At 40.6% G+C, this 19,284-nt stretch overlaps 1 protein-coding gene across 5 annotated transcripts in view; it reads left to right on the top strand.

Moving 5' to 3' along the window:
• TTC7B (tetratricopeptide repeat domain 7B) overlaps positions 1 to 19,284 on the top strand; it is a 239,873-nt gene that overhangs the window by 43,618 nt on the left and 176,971 nt on the right. For all 5 annotated transcript variants that reach the window (XM_082617199.1, XM_082617197.1, XM_082617195.1 and 2 more), the window contains exon 4: positions 12,767 to 12,897. In XM_082617199.1, the coding sequence (XP_082473325.1) occupies positions 12,767 to 12,897 (131 nt within the window). The remainder of the gene's footprint in view (positions 1 to 12,766; positions 12,898 to 19,284) is intronic.

Here is a 19,284-nt window from a genome sequence, read left to right as displayed (position 1 = left end):
AACCAGGCACTGGACTAAACCTCATAATACTCGCTTAGAGGAAGTGCTGTTATTTTCATTTGCTTGGTGAGGGAACAGAGGCCCTGAGATATTGAGAAAGTTGCTCAAAGTCACAGAGCTAGAAAATGGAGGAGCAAGGGTTTGAATCCAAGTCTGTCTGCTCCTGTATTTTCATATATTTTCCATGTCCATGTATTTTCACTTCTTAATATTTTACCCAGCAGATTGGTAGTAGTAATAGGTGTCATTTTTAGCACAAAGATTACAAATAATGTAACAAAATATAGGATTACCACCTGACCTACCAATTCTATTCTAGGTATATATCCAAGAGAATTGAAAGCATTTGTCCATCCAGAAACCAGTGCATGAATATTCATAGCAGCATGATTCAAAATATCCAAAAAGTGTAAACAACCCAAATGTTCATCAACTGATGACTGGATAAGTAAAAAGTGTTATACCCATACAATGGAGTATTATTCAGCCATAAAAAAGAATGGAATATTTGGAACTAGATAGAGATGGAGGTTGTACAACATTGTGAATGTAGTAAAGGTTGCTGAATTGTTCACTTTAAAATGGTTAATTTTATGTTATGTGAATTTCCCCTCAATTTAAAAAAAAGGAATGAAGCCCTGATATATGCTACAATAGTATGTACCTTGAAAATATGCTGAGACAAAGAAGTCAGACACAAAAGGTCACATATTGTAGGATTCCATTTATATGAAATATCTGGAATTGGCAAATCCAAAGAGACAGAAAGTGGGTTAGTGGTTTCCAGGGTCAGCCAGGAGGGGGGATGGGGGGCAAGGGCTAATGGGTAAAGTATTTCTTTTTGGGGTGATGAAAATGTTCCAGAATTAGCTAGTGGTGATGGTTCCACAACTGTGTGAATATACTAAAACCACTGAGTTGTACACTTTAAACAGATGAATTTTATGGTATACGAATAATATGTCAGTAAAGCTGATATTTAAAAAATATATAAAAATAATATAGCAAAAGAATAAATGCTTCCTCCTGGAGACCTTCCAGCCTACTGTTATGTAACGAAAATAGTGATATAGAGAATAATCCTGATAGTGGCTGCGTTTTGAGTGCTTACTATGTGCCAGGTACTGTTTTAAGCACATAACATTTTACATATAAAGTCAGCTGTGGATTAGGAAGCAGGGAGTCTGGCTCCAAAGCCCACACTCTTAGCCACTATGCAGTACCGCTTTACATGTTAAAGACAGATAAATCCGAGATGTGAGAGGCTGAGAGCAAGAACTCGGACGGCAGAGGGTCTGCCTCTAACTAGTTGTGTAATCTCGGGTGATTTACTTAACAGCTCAGAGCCCCAGTTCCCTCATCTCTGAAATGAGGATGATAGTGAAGTCTCCCTCGTTCCTGTGAAGGTTAGAAAAATTATTTTAAACTCTCAGAACGGTGTCTAGCATGTAGCTAACACTTGTTGCATGTTGTTATTACTATTATATGGTTACTAAGTAGAGACTTTAAGAGCATTAATTCAAATTATAAACTCTTATTTAGTGAGCATTTCAGGTTGAATTAGCATCTCATTTGCTCACAGAATTATAGAGCTGGAAGGGACACTGAAAGATCGTCTGCTGTAGCAGGTGAATGTCTGATTCAAGGCCTGGCGTTTCCTTTTATAAGCAGTGTGTGTGTGTGTATGTGTGTGTGTGTGCGCACACACGCGCGTACATGTATGTATACGTGCACACCACCTAAGAAGAATATGCTGACTCTGGAAGGAAGACAGCAATTTCTGAAAGCATCCAGAAGGGGCCAACTGTGCCTCCCAGCCCAGAGACCACTAAAAGCAGAGAAGCTCTGGATTGACGGGGTCTTCACAGGAGGTCTAGGCCACCCACCCTCCGCATTGGGTGGTTTCCGTTAGCATCCCCTCTCTACACCCTGTATCGGGGCTTGTCTTGCACTGAGTTGAGTACATCTGACACCTGTGGGAGCCCGGCTGTTCTAGAGGTGAGAACACAGGACTGGCAGTCTGGGGCTGCCTGTACCAGGACTTTGCTTTGAGACTCTTGAATCTCTTTTCCCGAGTTACTTTTCAGCCTTGGAAACTGAGATCCCTGGAAACTGTCTTACTGCCTTTGAAGTCCTTGCCACAGAGACATGGTATTGTAATGAGGTTTTTCTGGTACTTCCAGTTATAAACTGCCCTGTGGGTCATGTTACAGCAAGGCATCAGGGTGTACCTGGCCTGGGCCTGGCTTCAGAGATGCAGTTAAGATAAATGACAAAACAATGCCTACTGTTTTAGTACATAGTTCCTATAATTATATTTTATAGGCTTTTATTGTGTTGCTTAACTCCATGAGAAATTAATTCCCTGTTCATTTTAAGGCAATTAAAAAAAATTAAAATATTTGTTTTGGCCTGTAGTCCTGCACAGTCATCCAGCTCAAGATGGTGTCCCAGTAGTTCAACCCTCATGGCACAGATGAGGAGCAGAGGCCGGTGATCCCGGGACTTGCCTAGGGTGATGCAGCTCCTGGTGGGAGAGGAAACCACTGCCCTAAGCCCTGGACTCCGATTTCTATGCCTTTACAATTTGAAACTCATTTTTATGGTCACTACTCTTATCAGATACCGAATATGCTGTCAGCAGCTCCATGAGACAGGATATTATGAGCAGAGTTTTGTAGTTGGATAGACCAGGGGTCGAAACTTGGCTTTACCATTTACTAGATGTGGGACCCTAAGTTCAAGCTTATCTATAAGGTTCTGTTAACACCTTCCTCGCCAGGGTGACTGTGGGGATTTTAAGTGGTGCATGTTAAACCCCAGGCACAGCGCTGTGTGCTGAGTAGGGCCTTGACAAACGAACCTTTACTATTATGGAAACTGTGCAGCCTTATGCGCCCAGATCAGGCTCCTAGCTGAGGAATCTCAAGTTTAGACAATCCTGAAAGAATGTGGGCATGGTAACCCCTCAGTGATCGCTGGATTTATCTATTTATCTTTTTGGCAGTGAGATATGTAGCTCTCCACTTCCTCAGCCAAACCTCCAGCCCTTGAGGAAAGAAAATGGAGCTCCCTTTCAGAGGTGACGAAACCTTGGTGTGGAAGGAAACAAGGGACGGAGAGTCCGGGTTGCCATATTATGTTGCATCTGTAAGATGCACCTAAACAGAGCGATTCGGGGGCTGAACGCATTTGAACTTTTAAGTGTCCAGGGTCCTCAGCTGCCCCTCACTGACTGGTGTCCCCTCCCAACCGTGATGTCCCACTGGTCCCTGATGGCTGCACAGCACCTTTGCTTCCTGCAGTCCACCCTGCCTCAGACTCTTAAGAACATCCATCACCTGGGGCAGGATGCACTTGTCCCAGCTCAGGGGCTCCCTTGTAATCTCAGTTCTGGCCCCTGTGCAGACCTCCTGTTTCTTTTCCCACAAGTTTGGGAGGAGGATAGTACCCATTAAACAGGCCCGAACAGGCTAACACACATGGAAGAGGTTCGAAGCAGTCAAGTATGACCTAAATGACTTTATTATCATTAGTTTAGTTAAAATATGTTGCCCTTCACAGAAAGGACCTTTCAGAATCAGAAGTGAGTCCATCTGTGGGAATTTCCCATGGGAAGGGAGATACATTTTGGGTCCAGTGGCTACTCAGCATTCTTTAAATCACAGCGTGTAGTCAGCCACTTTTTCCACCCATGCTTTAAAGTTGGCCTTGATGATTGGTCATGGAGCACTTAACGTCTACTCTTTTGTCCACGGCTTTGATTTTGGAGATGCAGGTCTTATTGAGATGTTTATTAGGCATCGCTCCCACACCAGCTATTTTTCAAGTCTGCTTTTTATTTTTGTCATGCATTTCTCTGGGAAAAAAGTAACCAAAAACATTATTGATGATAGCTTTCCAAACTGACAAGGCATTATCTGACATTTTAATGGGGGCCAATTTGGACTGTGACCTCAGAACTCTGCTTCTCAGATAGTGTCGATCTGATCCCAGACACTTGAAAATTGACAGTCTAGTCCAGAGGTCCTGTAAGCAGCTTTTGACAGAGAACTGCATATTCTGGAACTGAGCTGCATAACCACAAATTCACTGTGGTAAATCAAGGCTCCGCTGTTGCTCTGAGATGTGCATGGTGGCACATGGAATGAACGTCACAGCATTTGGGAGAAGGAAAGGATCAGTATTTACCATTAAGGGCCTCCTACCCGAGAATGGACTCCTTGCCAAAGACCCATTTGCCAACCAAGACCTTAGGTGTCCACATATCTACCTAATCAGAACAGGAATCCACAGAAAACACCAGTCTCTCCTCATGGTGGAGGATTACGTTGTGTAGCTGCTTTGAATATTCTTACCAACTATGCATGGCCATGGATTGCAGCCCTAGATTAGTGGATTTCAGATATTTCAGAATGTACAGTACAGATGATAGTCAAACTGTGTTGAACTGGATTTGCCTTTTCTTTGACTCAGTGGGCTTGTCAGGTCCCTGAGGGCCTTAATCATCTTCATGAGCATTAGTGGTCAGAGTCCAGCCTGCAGTAGTATCAAGTGCCAAAGACTAGACCCAGTTTTTCCTGGTCCTTTGACATACTCTGGAGAATTTGTTTCCTTTATATTAAGTCCCTGATACCGACTTGCACATTATTTGGCTGCTTCTCATACAAGCAGAAGGCAGATTATGAAACAATTTATCTCTTTTTGTTGTTTTCTGGAGATTTTAATTTTGTACAAATGAGCACTTAAAGCACATTTAGGAAGCCCCAGTCAAGTGCTTACTTTTGAGTAGTTCCGGAGCTGTTCTACCAAATGGTGAATTTGTTCAGTTTATCTTGTATTCTCCTTCAGAGAAAATTTTAAGAGGTTGAAACAGAGTTCACACTGGAGAGAGGATGCTTAATAATTTTTTTTTTGTAACCATATAAACAACTTTGGCTCTAAAGGAAAGGGAGTGAATATTGAGCACTTAGGACTGGGGGGGGGGACATTAAAACAGTTATTATATCTATTCTTCATGTCCAAAAAGTTTAGTAGAGACATGGAAGTTAAAAATAGAACTGAATCTAATTTCTAGAGATGAAAACTACAATATCTAAGATGAAAAATACACTGGATGTGATTAATGGCAGATTAGACATTGACGAAAAGATTAGTGAACTTGAAGACGTAACAATAGACACCATCTAGAATGAAACAGAGTGAAAACTTTTTTAAAAAGTGGAAAGAGCATAAGTGAGTTGTGGGATAACTTCAAGTGGCCTAATATGTGTGTAACTGGAGTCCCCTAAGGAAGGGGAAGGGTAAAAAAAAAATTCTGAAGAAATAATGGCTGAATGTTTTTCAAATGTTATGAAAACTATAAATCCTCAGATCCAGGAAGCTCAGTGAGGCCCAAGCACAAGAAACATGAAGAAAACTAAACCAAAGCACTTCATAATCCAAATTGCTCATGACCAGTAAGAAAGAGAAAATCTTTAAAATAGCCAAAAGAAAGACACATTACATGCAGACGAATAAACATAAGGTGATAGCAGATTTGTTGTAAAAAAAAAACCACACAAGTGAGAAGACACAGAGGAACATCTTTAGTACTAGGAGGGCGGAAGTCATGGGCGGGGGAAGCAACCTGTCAGGTGAATGGGAATGAAAATATTCTCAAACAGGAAGGTGGAATAAAGCCTTTTTCAGACAGACAGTAACTGAAAGACCTCATCATCAGCTGAACTGCACTATAATAAATATTAAAGGCATCCCTTTAGGTAGAAGGAAATATGAATCTGCACAAAAGAACAAAGCGCACTGGAAATCATAACTCTATTAGAGACTATATCAGGTTTTCCTCATTATTAAAATGTCTTTAAAACATAATCCACCATTTCAATAAAAAATCATCATCATGTAGCATTGGATTTATGATCTGTGTAAAAGTATAATGTATATAATAAGAAGATATGGACTGGAAAGAGAGAAATGGAAGTATGTAATAGTAAAGGTGTTATGCTGTATGTGAATTAGTATAATATCGTTTGACGTAGACCGTGATAAGTTAAACCTTAAAGCAACCACTGACAGCACTCCTCGGAGACTTCCATACCCTGTTTCAATAAATGATAGAACAAGTCGACAGATGATCAGTAAGGATACAGAAACGTTGCAACAACACAATCTACTAATTTTACCTAGTTGACGTTTATATGTCACTCCACCCAACAACAGAATACACACTCTTTTCAAGATTCTTACCAAGATTGACCATATTCCGGGCCAGAAACAAATTTCGATAAAATTAGAAGGGTTCAAATATGTTCTCTGACTTCTGTCAGAGATTCCCAAGACCACCCTCAGGTCAGTGATTCACTAGACAGACTCACAGAACTCAGAAAAGCTCTCATACTCATGGTTACAGTTTATTACAACAAAAAGCTACAGATTAAAATTAGTAAAGCCAAAAGGCACATAAGGCAGAGTCCAGAAGGGATGACAAGATTTAAGTCATCTTCTCACAGTGCAGTGTTATGGCAGCACTTAGTTCTCCCAGCAACGGTGTGGGACAGTACTAATGGTGTGCTGCCAGCCAGGGAAGCTCACTCAGGCCATCATGTCCACGGTGTGTATTGGGGGCCAGTCAAGAAGGCATAGAGCGCCATGGAACTTAATTATTTGGTCTCTAGTCTCCCTAGAGGTCAAAGTGGTATAGTGTGGCCTAAGACCTACACTGTAAATCACATTCTAAGTATAACTAAATGGAGTGGCCTGAGGCCCCAGATGTACAAAGACACTCTTATCAGGTAGGATATTCCAAGAGCTTAGAGCTTTTCTCCCAGCTGATCAAAGGCCAGTCCTTTCTTTGGAATGTGCAGGGTTTGAGCCTGTTTAGTCTTTACTACATAGACCATAATGGAATTAATTTAGAAATCAAAAACAGAAAGATCTTTGGACAATCCCTGAGTGTTTGGAAACTAAATAACACATTTTTAAAGAAGAAATCAAAAGTTAAATTAGAAAGTATTGTGAACTGAATGAAAATAAAAACAACACATGCAAAATTTGTATGATACTGCTAAAACAGTACTTGGTGAGAAATTTATCACACAAAGTGCATATATTAGAAAAGGAAAAAGGTCTCAGATGTATACTTTGGCTTCCACCCTAAGAAACTGGAAAAGGAAGAATAAGTTAAGTCCAGTGTATGCAGAGGAAAGGAAATAATAAAGATCAGAACAGAAATAAATGAAGTAGAAAACAGGAAAATAATAGAGAAAAATCAGTGAAACCAAAGTCAATGAAATCAAAAGATCTTAATGAGACTTTCAACAAAACTGATAAACTGTTAGACTGTTCAGGATAAAAATAGAGGACACAAACTGCCGACATCAGGAATGAGAGAAATGTCACCATTAGAGATTCTACAGATACTAAAAGGATCAGGGAGCATTATAAACAACACTATAACAATACATTTGACAACTCAGAAGAAATGGACAAACTACTTAAAAGATGTAAACTACCAAAGCTCACTTAAGAACAAAGAGATTATCTGAACAACCATATATCAAAGAAATGGAATTTATAGTTTAAAAGCTTCCACACAGAAAACTCCAGGTCCAGATGGCTTTACTGGTAAATTCTACCAAACCTGTAAGAACAAAGTAGTAATTCTACAGGAACTCTTCCAGATAATTGAAGGGAGAATACTTCTCAAGTCATTTTATGAGGTTAAGACTTACCCTAATACCAAAATCAGACAGAGACATTACAAGGAACCTATAGACAAATATTCCTCATCAACATAGATGAAAAAAATTCCAAGCAAAAATTTAATAAATCAAATATAAAAATATAAAAAAAGGATAATACATCATGGTCAATAGGGTTTATCTCAGGAAAGGAAGTTTGGTTTAATATTTGAAAATCAGTCGATTTAATTCACCAGATTAAATAAAAGAGAACAAGCCATAGACACAGAAAAAGGATTCGAGGAAATCCAACATCCATTTTTGATATAAACTCTTAGGAAAATTGGTGTAGAAGGGATCTTCCTCAACCTAATAAAGGGCATCTATGAAAAACTGATAGTTAACATCAAACTTCATGTGAAAGACTAAATGCTTTCTCCCTTAGGTCAGTAATAAAATAAGGATGTCTGCTCTCACCACTTCTATTTAGTGTTGTACTGGAGGTTCTTGACAGTGCAATAAGGCAATAAGGCAATAAATAGAAATAAACTCATCCAGATTGGAAAGGAGGAAGTAAAACTGTCTTTATTTGCAGACAACATGATTGTGTAGAACTAATAAGTGACTTTAGCAAGGGTACAGAATATAAGATCACTATTCAAAAATCTATTGTATTTCTATATGTTAGCAATGAACAAAAGGAGATGAAAATTAAAACAATACCACTTACGACAGCATAATAAATATGAAATGCTTAAATCGAACAAAAGGTTTGCAAGGCATGCACACTGAAAGCTACAAACCATTGCTGAGAGATGTAAAGAAGACCTACATAAATGAAGAGACATACTCTGTGCATAGGTCAGAAAACTCAATACTGATTTTAATAGACATTTCACCAAAGAAGATGTATGGATAACAAATAAGCACATGAAAAGTCAGTATCATTAGTCATTATGGAAATGCAAATCAAAACCACAGTGAGATACCACTTCACACCTACTTAGATGGCTATAACAAAACAGTCAGACAATGACAAGTCTTGACAGGAATGTGGAGAAACTGAAATCCTCATAAATTGCTGGTGGGAATGTAAAATGGTATAGCCACTTTGGAAAACAAGTGTTTTTTAAACAGTTAAAAGTAAATTTGTTATCTGACCCAACAATACCACTTCTAGGTATTTACCCAAGAGAATTAAAAATATATGTTCACACAAGAAAATTATACATGAATGTTCATAGCAGCATTATTCATAGTAGCCAAAAAGGAAGCAACCCAAATGCCCATTACTGGCAAATGGACAGAAAATGCAGTATATCCATACAGCAGTAAAAAGAAATGGAGTATTGCTGTAACTTGGAGGAACATTGAAAACATTATGCTAAGTGAAAGAAGTTAGACACAAAAGACCAGATATTATATGATTCTATTTTTATGAAGTGTCCAGAAAAGGTAAATCTACAGAGACAGAAAGCAGATTAACAGTTGCCTGAGGCTGGGGCTGAGAATAGAGATTGATTTGGGCAGAAAGGATCATTTGGGGATGATGGAAATGTTTTTAAACTGGATTGTGTTGATGGTTGTACAACTCTATGAGTTTATTTAAAAAATGTTGAATTTTACTTAAAATGAGTGAATTTTATGGCACGTAAATTATCTCTCAGTAGAGCTTTTTTTTTTTTTTTTTTTTTTTTTTTTTTGCGGTACGTGGGCCTCTCACTGTTGTGGCCTCTCCCATTGCGGAGCACAGGCTCCGGACGTGCAGGCTCAGCGGCCATGGCTCATGGGCCCAGCTGCTCCGCAGCATGTGGGATCTTCCCAGACCGGGGCATGAACCCGTGTCCCCTGCATCGGCAGGCGGACTCTCAACCACTGCGCCACCAGGGAACCCCAGTAGAGCTATTTTTAAAAAATGATATACTGTATACTGGTAATCCAGACACATAATATTGGTGAAAGAATAGACCAAAAAAATCAGTGGAACAGAATAGAGAGCCCAGAAATAGACCCACTCAACTATAATCAACGGATTTTTGACAAAGGAGCAAAGACAATTCAATGGGGAAAGGTAGTCTCTTCAACAAATAGTGCTGGAACAAACAAACATCCACATGCCACATATATATATATATATATAGAGAGAGAGAGAGAGAGAGAGACACACACACACAAACCTTATACCTTTCACAAATACCAACTCAAAATGGATTGTAGACCTAAATGTAAAATGCCAAACTATAAAACTTCTGGAAGATAACATGGGAGAAGATCTAGGTGACCTTGGATTTAGCAGTGGCGTTTTAGAGACCACACCAAAAGCACAATCCTTGAAAGAAAAAATTGATAGGTTGGACTTTATTAAAACCAACAACTTTTGTTCTGTGAAAGACACTGTTAAGAGAATGAAAAGTCACAGACTGCGAGAAAATATTTACAAAATAGATACCTGATAAAGGACATGTATCCAAAATATACAAAGAACTCAAAAGTCAACAGTAAGAAAACAAACAACTGAATCGAAAAAAGGGCAAAAGATCTGACCAGACATTTCACCAAAGAAGGTATACAGATGGCAAATAAGCATAAGAAAAGATCAATATCATATGCCATTAGGGAATTGCAAATTAAAACAACAATGAGACACCACTATACATATTAGAATGACTAAAATTCAGAAAACTGATAACACCAAATGTTGGCAAGGATGCTGAGTAGTAGGAACTCTCATTCATTGCTGGCGGGAATGCAAAATAGTACAGCCACTTTGGAAGGCAGTTTAGTAGTTCCTTATAAAGCTAAAAATAAGATCTTATAGAAAAACCCAAACAAACTTTTTGGCCAACCCAATAATATTTATTCTTACAAAGCTATTTGTAAATAAAATATATTTATTTAGCTATTTCTTACAAACGTATTCTCACCATTCAATCCACCAGTTCCCCTTCTTGGTATTCACCCAACTGAGTTGAAGTCTATGTCCACACAAAAACCTGCACGTGAATGTTTATGGTAGCTTTATTCATAATTGCCAAAACTTGTAAGCAACCGTGGTGCCTTTAAATAATGAATAAATGGAATGTTATTTAACGACAAAAGGAAGTTAGCTATCTGTCTACAAAAAGACATGAAGGGACCTTAAAAGCGTATTTCTATGTGAACGAAGCCAATCTGAAAAGGCTACATACTGGATGATTGCAATTATATGATATTCTGGACAAAGCAAAACTGTAGAGACAGTAAAAAGATTAGTGGTTGCCACGGGTTCAGGAGGAGGGCTAGAGGGATAGAGCACAATTTTAGGGAAGTGAGTCAATTCTGTACGATGCTGTGATGGTGGATACATGACACTATGCATTTGTTAAAACTCATAGAACTTCACAACACAAAGAGTGAATGTAATGTAATGTAATGTAAACGATGGACTTTAGTTAATAAAAAATAGTCAATAAAAACAAAAGAAATCATGATGAAACATTAAAAAAGCGCAACCTCAATAAAGCTGTTAAACAATAACAAAATCTTTGGCCGATCCGCACCTTCTGTGACAACGTGGTCACCTCTGAGCTCCCCAGCACTGTCCTCAGCTGTGGGCTCCCTGTGGATGGAAGTGGTTTCTTCTTCCCATGCAGTACGACCACCTCCTGTCACCTTCTACAGCCTGGAGGGACTGTCACAGTTTGATAAAAGCACCTTAGAGGAGGCCGTTCTCAGAGTGATGAACGGGAGGCTCTGGGTCACTTGCTGGCATTTGGTGTGTCTGGTCCCCTCTGCGGTGGTGTCTGCTCTGAAAGCCAGCAGCTCACTTGACAGGTGTTGCCTGGGAGGCCCCAGACCTGGGTTCTCATTCCTGCTGTGCTGTTAACTGCCTGTCAGGTGTTGGGCAAGTCGCTTACTTTACCATGATGGTTCTCAGCTTCTTCGTCTATAAAATGAGTGGGTTTCCCAGGGACCTCTCTGGCCCCTTCCAGTTGCAGAGCCAGACTGTGTCCGCATTGAAGCTTCTCGTGCCCTCGTGCGTGGAGTGAACGTGTGCAGTGTGTGTTTCCCGGTACCCCAGGGCACTTGACACAGCAGAAACCCTCCCTGTGGGGCTCCCTCTCTGCCTCCAATTACAGGCGGGGACCTGGAGCCTGATGTGCCCCAGGCTGGTTGCCCAGAGGAGGGGCTGAGGTTGGTGCTGGGTTTACGCAACAGCTGCTCCTCTCAGCATTGTTATTTCTCAGTCTTTCATGCTTTCATATCCCGTCCCAGCCCTGAACTCTCTCTTGGCAAAGAGTAACCCCTCCATCTCCCAAGAAGTGCCCACACAGCAATGTTCTGGGTGTTTTCTTGGCCTGGAACTGAGAGGTGGCTTGGGGTGTTGTCATTACTACAGAACTCTAGGGCTGAGAGTTGGAAGATTTTCCTGGTAACAGAGGCTCCTGAGAGCATTTAGAAATGTTTTGTGTTCAATCGGTTAAGTGTACATCTTGGGATAGAAGATATTCTGTACCTAGTATTGTGCTGTGAGCCTACTTGTACTTACTTTACAAAATTCTTTAAGGACCTTGTGACATATTTGAATGAGAAGCTCTGTTAGATCTGAATGGAATCATGGTGAAGTACCTGATCAAATTCTCAACCTGGATATCAAAGTCAAATGGTGCTTTCTGTATATTTAGGGGCCTCCTTCATCTGTAACTTGTGGATATTCTTTTTGGTACTCCATTTTGATGTTCCATTTTGTCCTTAAAGAGAGAGGGCAGAGTATCTGCTTCTCTGATATTATCTGGCCCTCTAGAGCAATATTAAAAAATTAAGCCCCGGGGGCTTCCCTGGTGGCGCAGTGGTTGAGAGTCTGCCTGCCGATGCAGGGGATACGGGTTCGTGCCCCGGTCTGGGAGGATCCCACATGCCGCGGAACGGCTGGGCCCATGAGCCATGGCCGCTGAGCCTGCGCGTCCGGAGCCTGTGCTCCGCAACGGGAGAGGCCACAACAGTGAGAGGCCCGCGTACCGCAAAAAATAAATAAATAAATAAATAAATAAATAATTAAGCCCCATGAAAAACAACTTACCCAGTTTTTGTATGTTGATTTTTTTTAGGACTTTGTTTAGAGAAGTTGCCTATTTCTTCTTCTACCAGTAATCTCCTTGTGGATCGGGAACAGGATGTCATCACCTGTTATGAGAAGGCAGGGGACATTGCACTCCTGTACCTCCAAGAGATAGAAAGGGTAAGTGAGGACCATGTGTTCATTCAGTTGATAATTTTTTAAAATTTCAAATCAGATCTCACAGAACTGTGGTCAGCCTCTGGAAGCCTTCAACTTATCTGTCTCTGGGTGCAAAGCTTTGCTTCTGTTCTTTAATGCTATGGAGAATATGGTGGTAAATGTGGCACCTTGTGAAAATAGATGGGTCGATGTTTGGGAAGCATTTTAACATCCTCTGAGCAGAAATGACACTATGCATCTATTTATACTCTCAGTGCCCTGAAGCTGGCTAATCATTCGTGTTCTCATAGGCAAAACAGGTTAGCTTCCTTTGTACTTGCGTGGATTATGTACCAACATAGGGTACATCTGGAGTTTGGGAGGCTTTACCTCAATGGTCATGCCAAAGGGCTGCTGGGGACTCTCAACCAACCTGCTTGGAGCAGGCTGTGTATCCTTGAGACCATCTGGGATGGTTTTCTCCCAGCAGTCAGTCGTTTGCCTCTGCTGTGGGGAATGAAACCAGAAGCTGATCAGAGGGCCATCAGAGGAGAGAACGAGTGAGCAAGGGACCCTGAGCTCACACCCTCAGGCAGAGGAAGTTGAAGCCTGGATGAGGCTGGGGAGGTGTGGGCAACTTGTCTGTTTACTTCTCAGCGTTAATTTTCCCATCTGTAAAAGGAGCATAATAATGGTTCTTACTTCATGGAGTTCTTGTGGGGATTGTAAAGGGTCGTTTAAATAAAGGCATTTAGCCCAGATTCAGAAATGTATTGGATTCTTGGTAACTGACACTTATTTTTACTAAAAACAATAGCTCCTAGTCAAGTCTGCCCCTCGCAGAGCTTCCTGGTGTTCTAACCAAGGCTCCATCCTGATATTTCCCCTTTCAGACCCAGAGGTGGTGCATCCTGTGAGATTGTTTGAAATGATTAGAAGTTCTGTGAGACTTTTTGAAAATGGTCAGCATCTTGTTTCCCATCAACTTATGGGTTCTCTGTTTCCTTAAGGATTAGAATAGAGAGGGACTACCAAAGTCTTGATGGTTTTTGTTCTTTTATAAGTGTACAGACTGGAAGTAGTTTCTTTCATAGACATCTTTTTTTTTTTTTTTTTTTTGCGGTATACGGACCTCTCACTGTTGTGGCCTCTCCCGTTGCGGAGCACAGGCTCCGGACGCGCAGGCTCAGCGGCCATGGCTCACGGGCCCAGCCGCTCCACGGCACGTGGGATCCTCCCGGACCGGGGCACGAACCCGCGTCCCCTGCATTGGCAGGCGGACTCCCAACCACTGCGCCACCAGGGAAGCCCCATAGAAATCTTTTTGTAGTGTGTTGATGTGGGTGGCAAGGATCAGAATGACCTTTCAAGAGCAGGGAGAGTAGGGTGAGAGCCACAGAGAAGAGGGGGAGAGGATGACGGGAGTGGTGTCTGGCCTGGCCCATACCAGAATGGATGACACATCATGGTTCACGATATCCAGGAATTCAGGAATATATTTGGCTGTCTTGCCAAAATGTTCTATAAGAAGTCTGCTATGAGAAAGGAATTATTTGTTATTCAGAATTTATGGTACGATCTTTAGAGAAATGATCATGCAGCTTGATTTTAAAATCTACATGATTTTCTTTGTCTACCTCCCTGATGGCCAGTGCTGGGCAGCTGAGAAGTCTGCTTATGCCAGCTAAGCTGTTCTTGTGGACCCCACAGTCCTTGCCACTTAGGGGACCTTATTTTGCATTTTACTCCCTGTTGTCACGCTGGGGCTGCCTTCTCCTGGCTGGGAGAAAGGAGGTTCATCTGTTATGTGTGTCTTTAATGATGTGGCAATTGGCAGATCTGGATGTACTTCCTGTTGTGTTCCTTTATAACCACCTCTTCACCACTGGGTTCTTTAGCCAGACCAGAAGGGAGACTCTCATAATCAAAGGATTTAAAATAAATATTTTTCGTGGTTTTGAGGAAACAGTGATCATAGGATGTTAGATTTTGAGAAGAAAATGGAGGCCCAGAAAGGGAGACCCCTAAGGGCACACAGGAAGTTAGGGCCAAAGCTAAGATTAGAACTCAGCTCTTCTGACACCTAGTTCAGCATCACTTACTTCATTATCCCAGGCTGCTGCCAATAAATGTGGAACCCCGTAGTTTCTTACACCCTTATATATAGAAAGTGCCCAATAAGTATTTGACCAAGCAAGCCACAGCTCTTAGTAGTGTGGGGAAGCAGCCTCACTCAGCGTATGGTTCAATTTCAGGGTATATATTAGATGACTTTCACATTTCTGGCTCTGATTTTCCAGTCTGAGTTTTCCTTCATGGGAGACCACTTTGGGTCTCCACAGATCCAGGAAACTGGGATATTAGCAATGAGAGAGATTGAATGAATGAAACATCTGTTTTGACTGTAGTAGATGCTCAATAAATTATCTGTGACTAATTAGAAGTCTAGGGGGAAAATGACCTTCCTGAAGTGACCACTGGGCTTGGTGGACATTCAGGGGTTTTTATGAGGCAAGACAATGGTGTCATGCAGAGGAAGATACCTGTTTGGCCTTTTGTTTCTTCCTTTAACTTAAATGACTTTTAAGAATTATGCTAAATTGAAAACAAATGTTAGGAAAATAAAATCTGAAGGAAGCAAAAGACTGGGGCAAGCTTAGGTAAATAGTGCTTTGCTTTTCTGGGTAGGTAGCCCTTTAAGTAGAAAACCCCACACACTCTGTTCCTGTGTTTGTTCTGCTGGGCAAAGGCAGTCTTTCAGGGTTTTCCCCTCATTTCCCAGCCATTCTAAAGCGAAGAAACTTCTGTTTGCCGGGACCTTTTGGCATTTTATTTATGTGTTGCCTCCTAATGTCATTCACTAGCAAGGATAAAATTTGAGGAGAACTTTGGAGCACAGTTTGGAGTATTGTGGAAAATGTGTTTTCATAATCTGGAACCATCGATTTGTTTCTGATGCAGCCTTATTCTTCTTCTAGTTTCTCTAAGAGTGGGTATGTTTAGCAACGTTCGTGTTGTTTGTTTCCCGAAGGGCAGGGGCTCTTCAGAAAGGGGGCTGACCTTGGCGTCCCCTCCAGGCGGCTAAGTTAAGTTGGGACAGGCAGCAGGGCCCAGGGGTTAAGTGACGCGGGCGTTGGGATCCTGGCCTTGCCACCGCTTAGCTGTGGAACATCAGGCAAGTTACTCAACCTCTCTGTGCTGCCTCCGAACCTCAGCTGTAAAATAGCAATAAACATTGCTGTAAGGCTGTTGTGAGCATACATTGGGTTAACTCATGTTCTTCCCAGGACATGTTTAGCACACATTAAATGTTCATTTTATTGTCATTATCTGCTCCTGTGTCACCTGGCAGTGGAATCTTTCCTAACCTTCGAAGATTTCAGATATTTAGATGAAAATATGGAGTATTTTAAACATGCTGTTTTAATAAAAGTGTTAAATAATTTTAAAGAGATATTTATGGAGTAATTTTTTTCAGGAGAAGTTGGTTTTCCATTCCTTGCCTGGAAGCTAATGGAACAACATCTTGCCTAGAGGCCCCATATCACATCTGGGTTCTGAATCTCTGTTCACCCCGGCTGTTTGACCTTGGTCCAATCGTTTCTATCTGTGTGCTGCAGCTTTCCATTTCCATGGCGGGGTTCATACTGCCTGACTTGTCTGGGGAAGAAAACCAGTGAACCACCAGTGTTCTCCACCCAGTATGATAGGAGCTCTCCATGCACTGTTCTCCCTCCTTGTTCCAGACGGGGAGGCGGGGCCACAGGAAATTTGCACACCTGAAAGCCGTGTGCATTGAATATTGGTTTAGTGTTGTCCTTGTTACATTAGGGTCACAGAGACATCTGCTAATCATTTTCTGTGATAGTTTGTTCTCCGAAGGGGAATGAAACATACCTCCAAACTTATGCACATAGAATAATTTAATCAAGTAAACCAAATTAGAATAGATGGACATGACATAGGTTGACCTTGATTAGTTTATCTTTGGATGGTGGCATTACACCAACAGTAAATAAAGTTATCTCCCCCACAAGGAGCTTCTAAAGGTGCAACGATAGGAATAAAGATGACTTCACCCTCGAATATCATAATATGAGCCCTGCTTTTGGCAAATGAAATCATCCTGTCTCTGTCCGTTGCATGCATCAGCCAACCAGCCGGGTATGGCTTTCTTGAGCAGAAGCCGTGCCAGGGTGGAACTTTACCTTCTGCTGACAGTTCATTCCTTTACACCCTGTTTTAGAAAAGAAGTTAATGCTACATTATGGGACACCCATAGATTTTTTTATGGGCTGTTTTAGTGTTCAGGTTTTAAGAAACAGCTGGTGCCCAGATGTTGCAGAGCCCAGCCTAGGCTTCATCTGCTCATCAGGAGCTGTTCACTGGTCCTGGTGGTCAGTCCTTGAGCGGATTCTGTCCTCTCCACAGGAAGAACTCGCAGTGACACAGCCAAGACGTTGGATTCACAACTGGATTAGATTAAGGTTACTGTGTGTCTTGAACTCAAACAAGATGTCCTAGGAAAAGTACTCAGTGCTACTGACACGGAAGGCAGGGTGTGACTCTGGGGGTCCATGTGGCTGTGCTTTTGGGTCTAAAGCATGAGACCATGAAGAAAAGATGGATTCTCCCTTCTCTTCTTCCTAATCCCTGCCTTTTCACTTAAGCTGAAGCAGCAGGTTATAGGTCATGGCGTAATGTAGTACATCTGAATAAACGACTTCCTTAAAGAAATGTCCAGAAACTGACTGGCCAGTATGTTGCTCTGACTTTGAGGCTGCCATCTGACCGGCTGGGAAAGGAGGCTACCGCACACTTAAAGCTGAGTTAGAAAAGCCTGGAAACCAGAAAAGAACAGTAGCTTATTTTAATTTTTGTATGTTCTTGGTCAGTCTTTGCCCTCATAATTGTATAGCTTTAAAGGGATCTATATCTGTCTTTTTTCGCTCAACATTACATCAAAACTTCAAAGTGTTGTCATGGTTATGTAATATTTTATCAAGTGGATGGCCTCTATGATATAATTCACTTATAGTTGGGTATAGCCTGTTTTTATAGTGCTCTGGTGCCAGCTTCCTTCAGGTAGCTTTTCCCTTGTTTTGCTTTGTTTCCTAAGGGCAAATTCCCAGAAGTCGGGACATTTTTAACATTCTCGTTACTATATATTGTATCCAATTGCTTTCTACAAGTCATACTAACATCTTCTACCTTTGGATGTACAGGAGAGTAGTGGTTGCTTTGCAATCTTGATGGGGTTGCATTTGTTTCTAAGTTACTTTGCTGATTTGCTAGGTGAAAAGAGTACTTTGCCATTTTGGCCTGCATTTCTTTGACTATCAGTCAGGTTGAAATTTTTTCCATCTATTTGCTTACTAGCTATATTTCTTTTCTTTTTTTTTTAAATCACAGCATTATTGAGATATAATTCACATACCATAGAATTTACCCATTTAAAGTATTCAATTCAGTGGTTTTTAATATAGTCACAGAGTTGTGCAACCATCACCAATATTTAATTTCAAAACATTTTCATCACCCCCAAAAGAAATGCTGTATGCATTAGCAGTCACTCCCCATTTACCTTCAATTTCTCCAGTCTCTATAGATGTGTATATTCTAGACATTTCCTATAAATCAAACCATACAACATGTGGTCTTTTATGACTGGCTTCTTTGGCTTAGCGTAATGTTCTCATGTTGCAGCAGGTATTGGTCCTTCGTTTCTTTTTATTGCCAAATAATATGCCAGTGTAGGGAGATCCTACATTATGTTTATCCATTCATCATTTTATCATTTATTATTTGGGTTGTTTCTACTTTGGGCTATTATAATAATGCTGCTATAACTTTTTGTATCTAAGATTTCGTGTGGACAAATGTTTTCATTTTTCTTGAGTATATTCCTGGGAGTGGAATTGCTGGGTCATATGATAACTTTACGTTTGACCTTGTTATATTTCTTTTTTGTTTGTTTATACTTTCTCTCTGGTTTTAGCATGTAGTATTATTCTTATAATTTGAATCAAGCTTTTATACCATAAATATGTTAACCCATTATTATGTTTGCTCTGAATGATTTCCCACTCAGTACTTTTCCATTTCTAAATTGTTCATAAATTTTAAATCTATTATATATATTAGTTGAATCTGATTATCTTTTTATTACATTTATTTCATTGTTTTAAAGCTGAAACACTGGGATAAATCTTCTCTAGGATTTAAAAAGTTTTCAACCATTTTCCATTTTTTTAAAAAAAACTTTTAATTTTCAAATCTTGTTGGAGAGATTTATTTTGGTGTAAGATATTAGATATGACTCTAATGTTTTCCTCAGACTTCAGTACCACTTTAAGATGATCTTATCTTTCTTTTTTCATATTTTCTGTTATGTATTTTAAGTCATTT

This window comes from Mesoplodon mirus (genome assembly GCF_964341445.2).
Source record: "Mesoplodon mirus genome assembly, chromosome: 4".
NCBI classification, from domain to species: Eukaryota; Metazoa; Chordata; class Mammalia; order Artiodactyla; family Ziphiidae; genus Mesoplodon; species Mesoplodon mirus.
The sequence above is the reverse complement of the archived record's forward strand: the minus strand, read 5'-3'. Positions and strand labels throughout refer to the sequence as shown.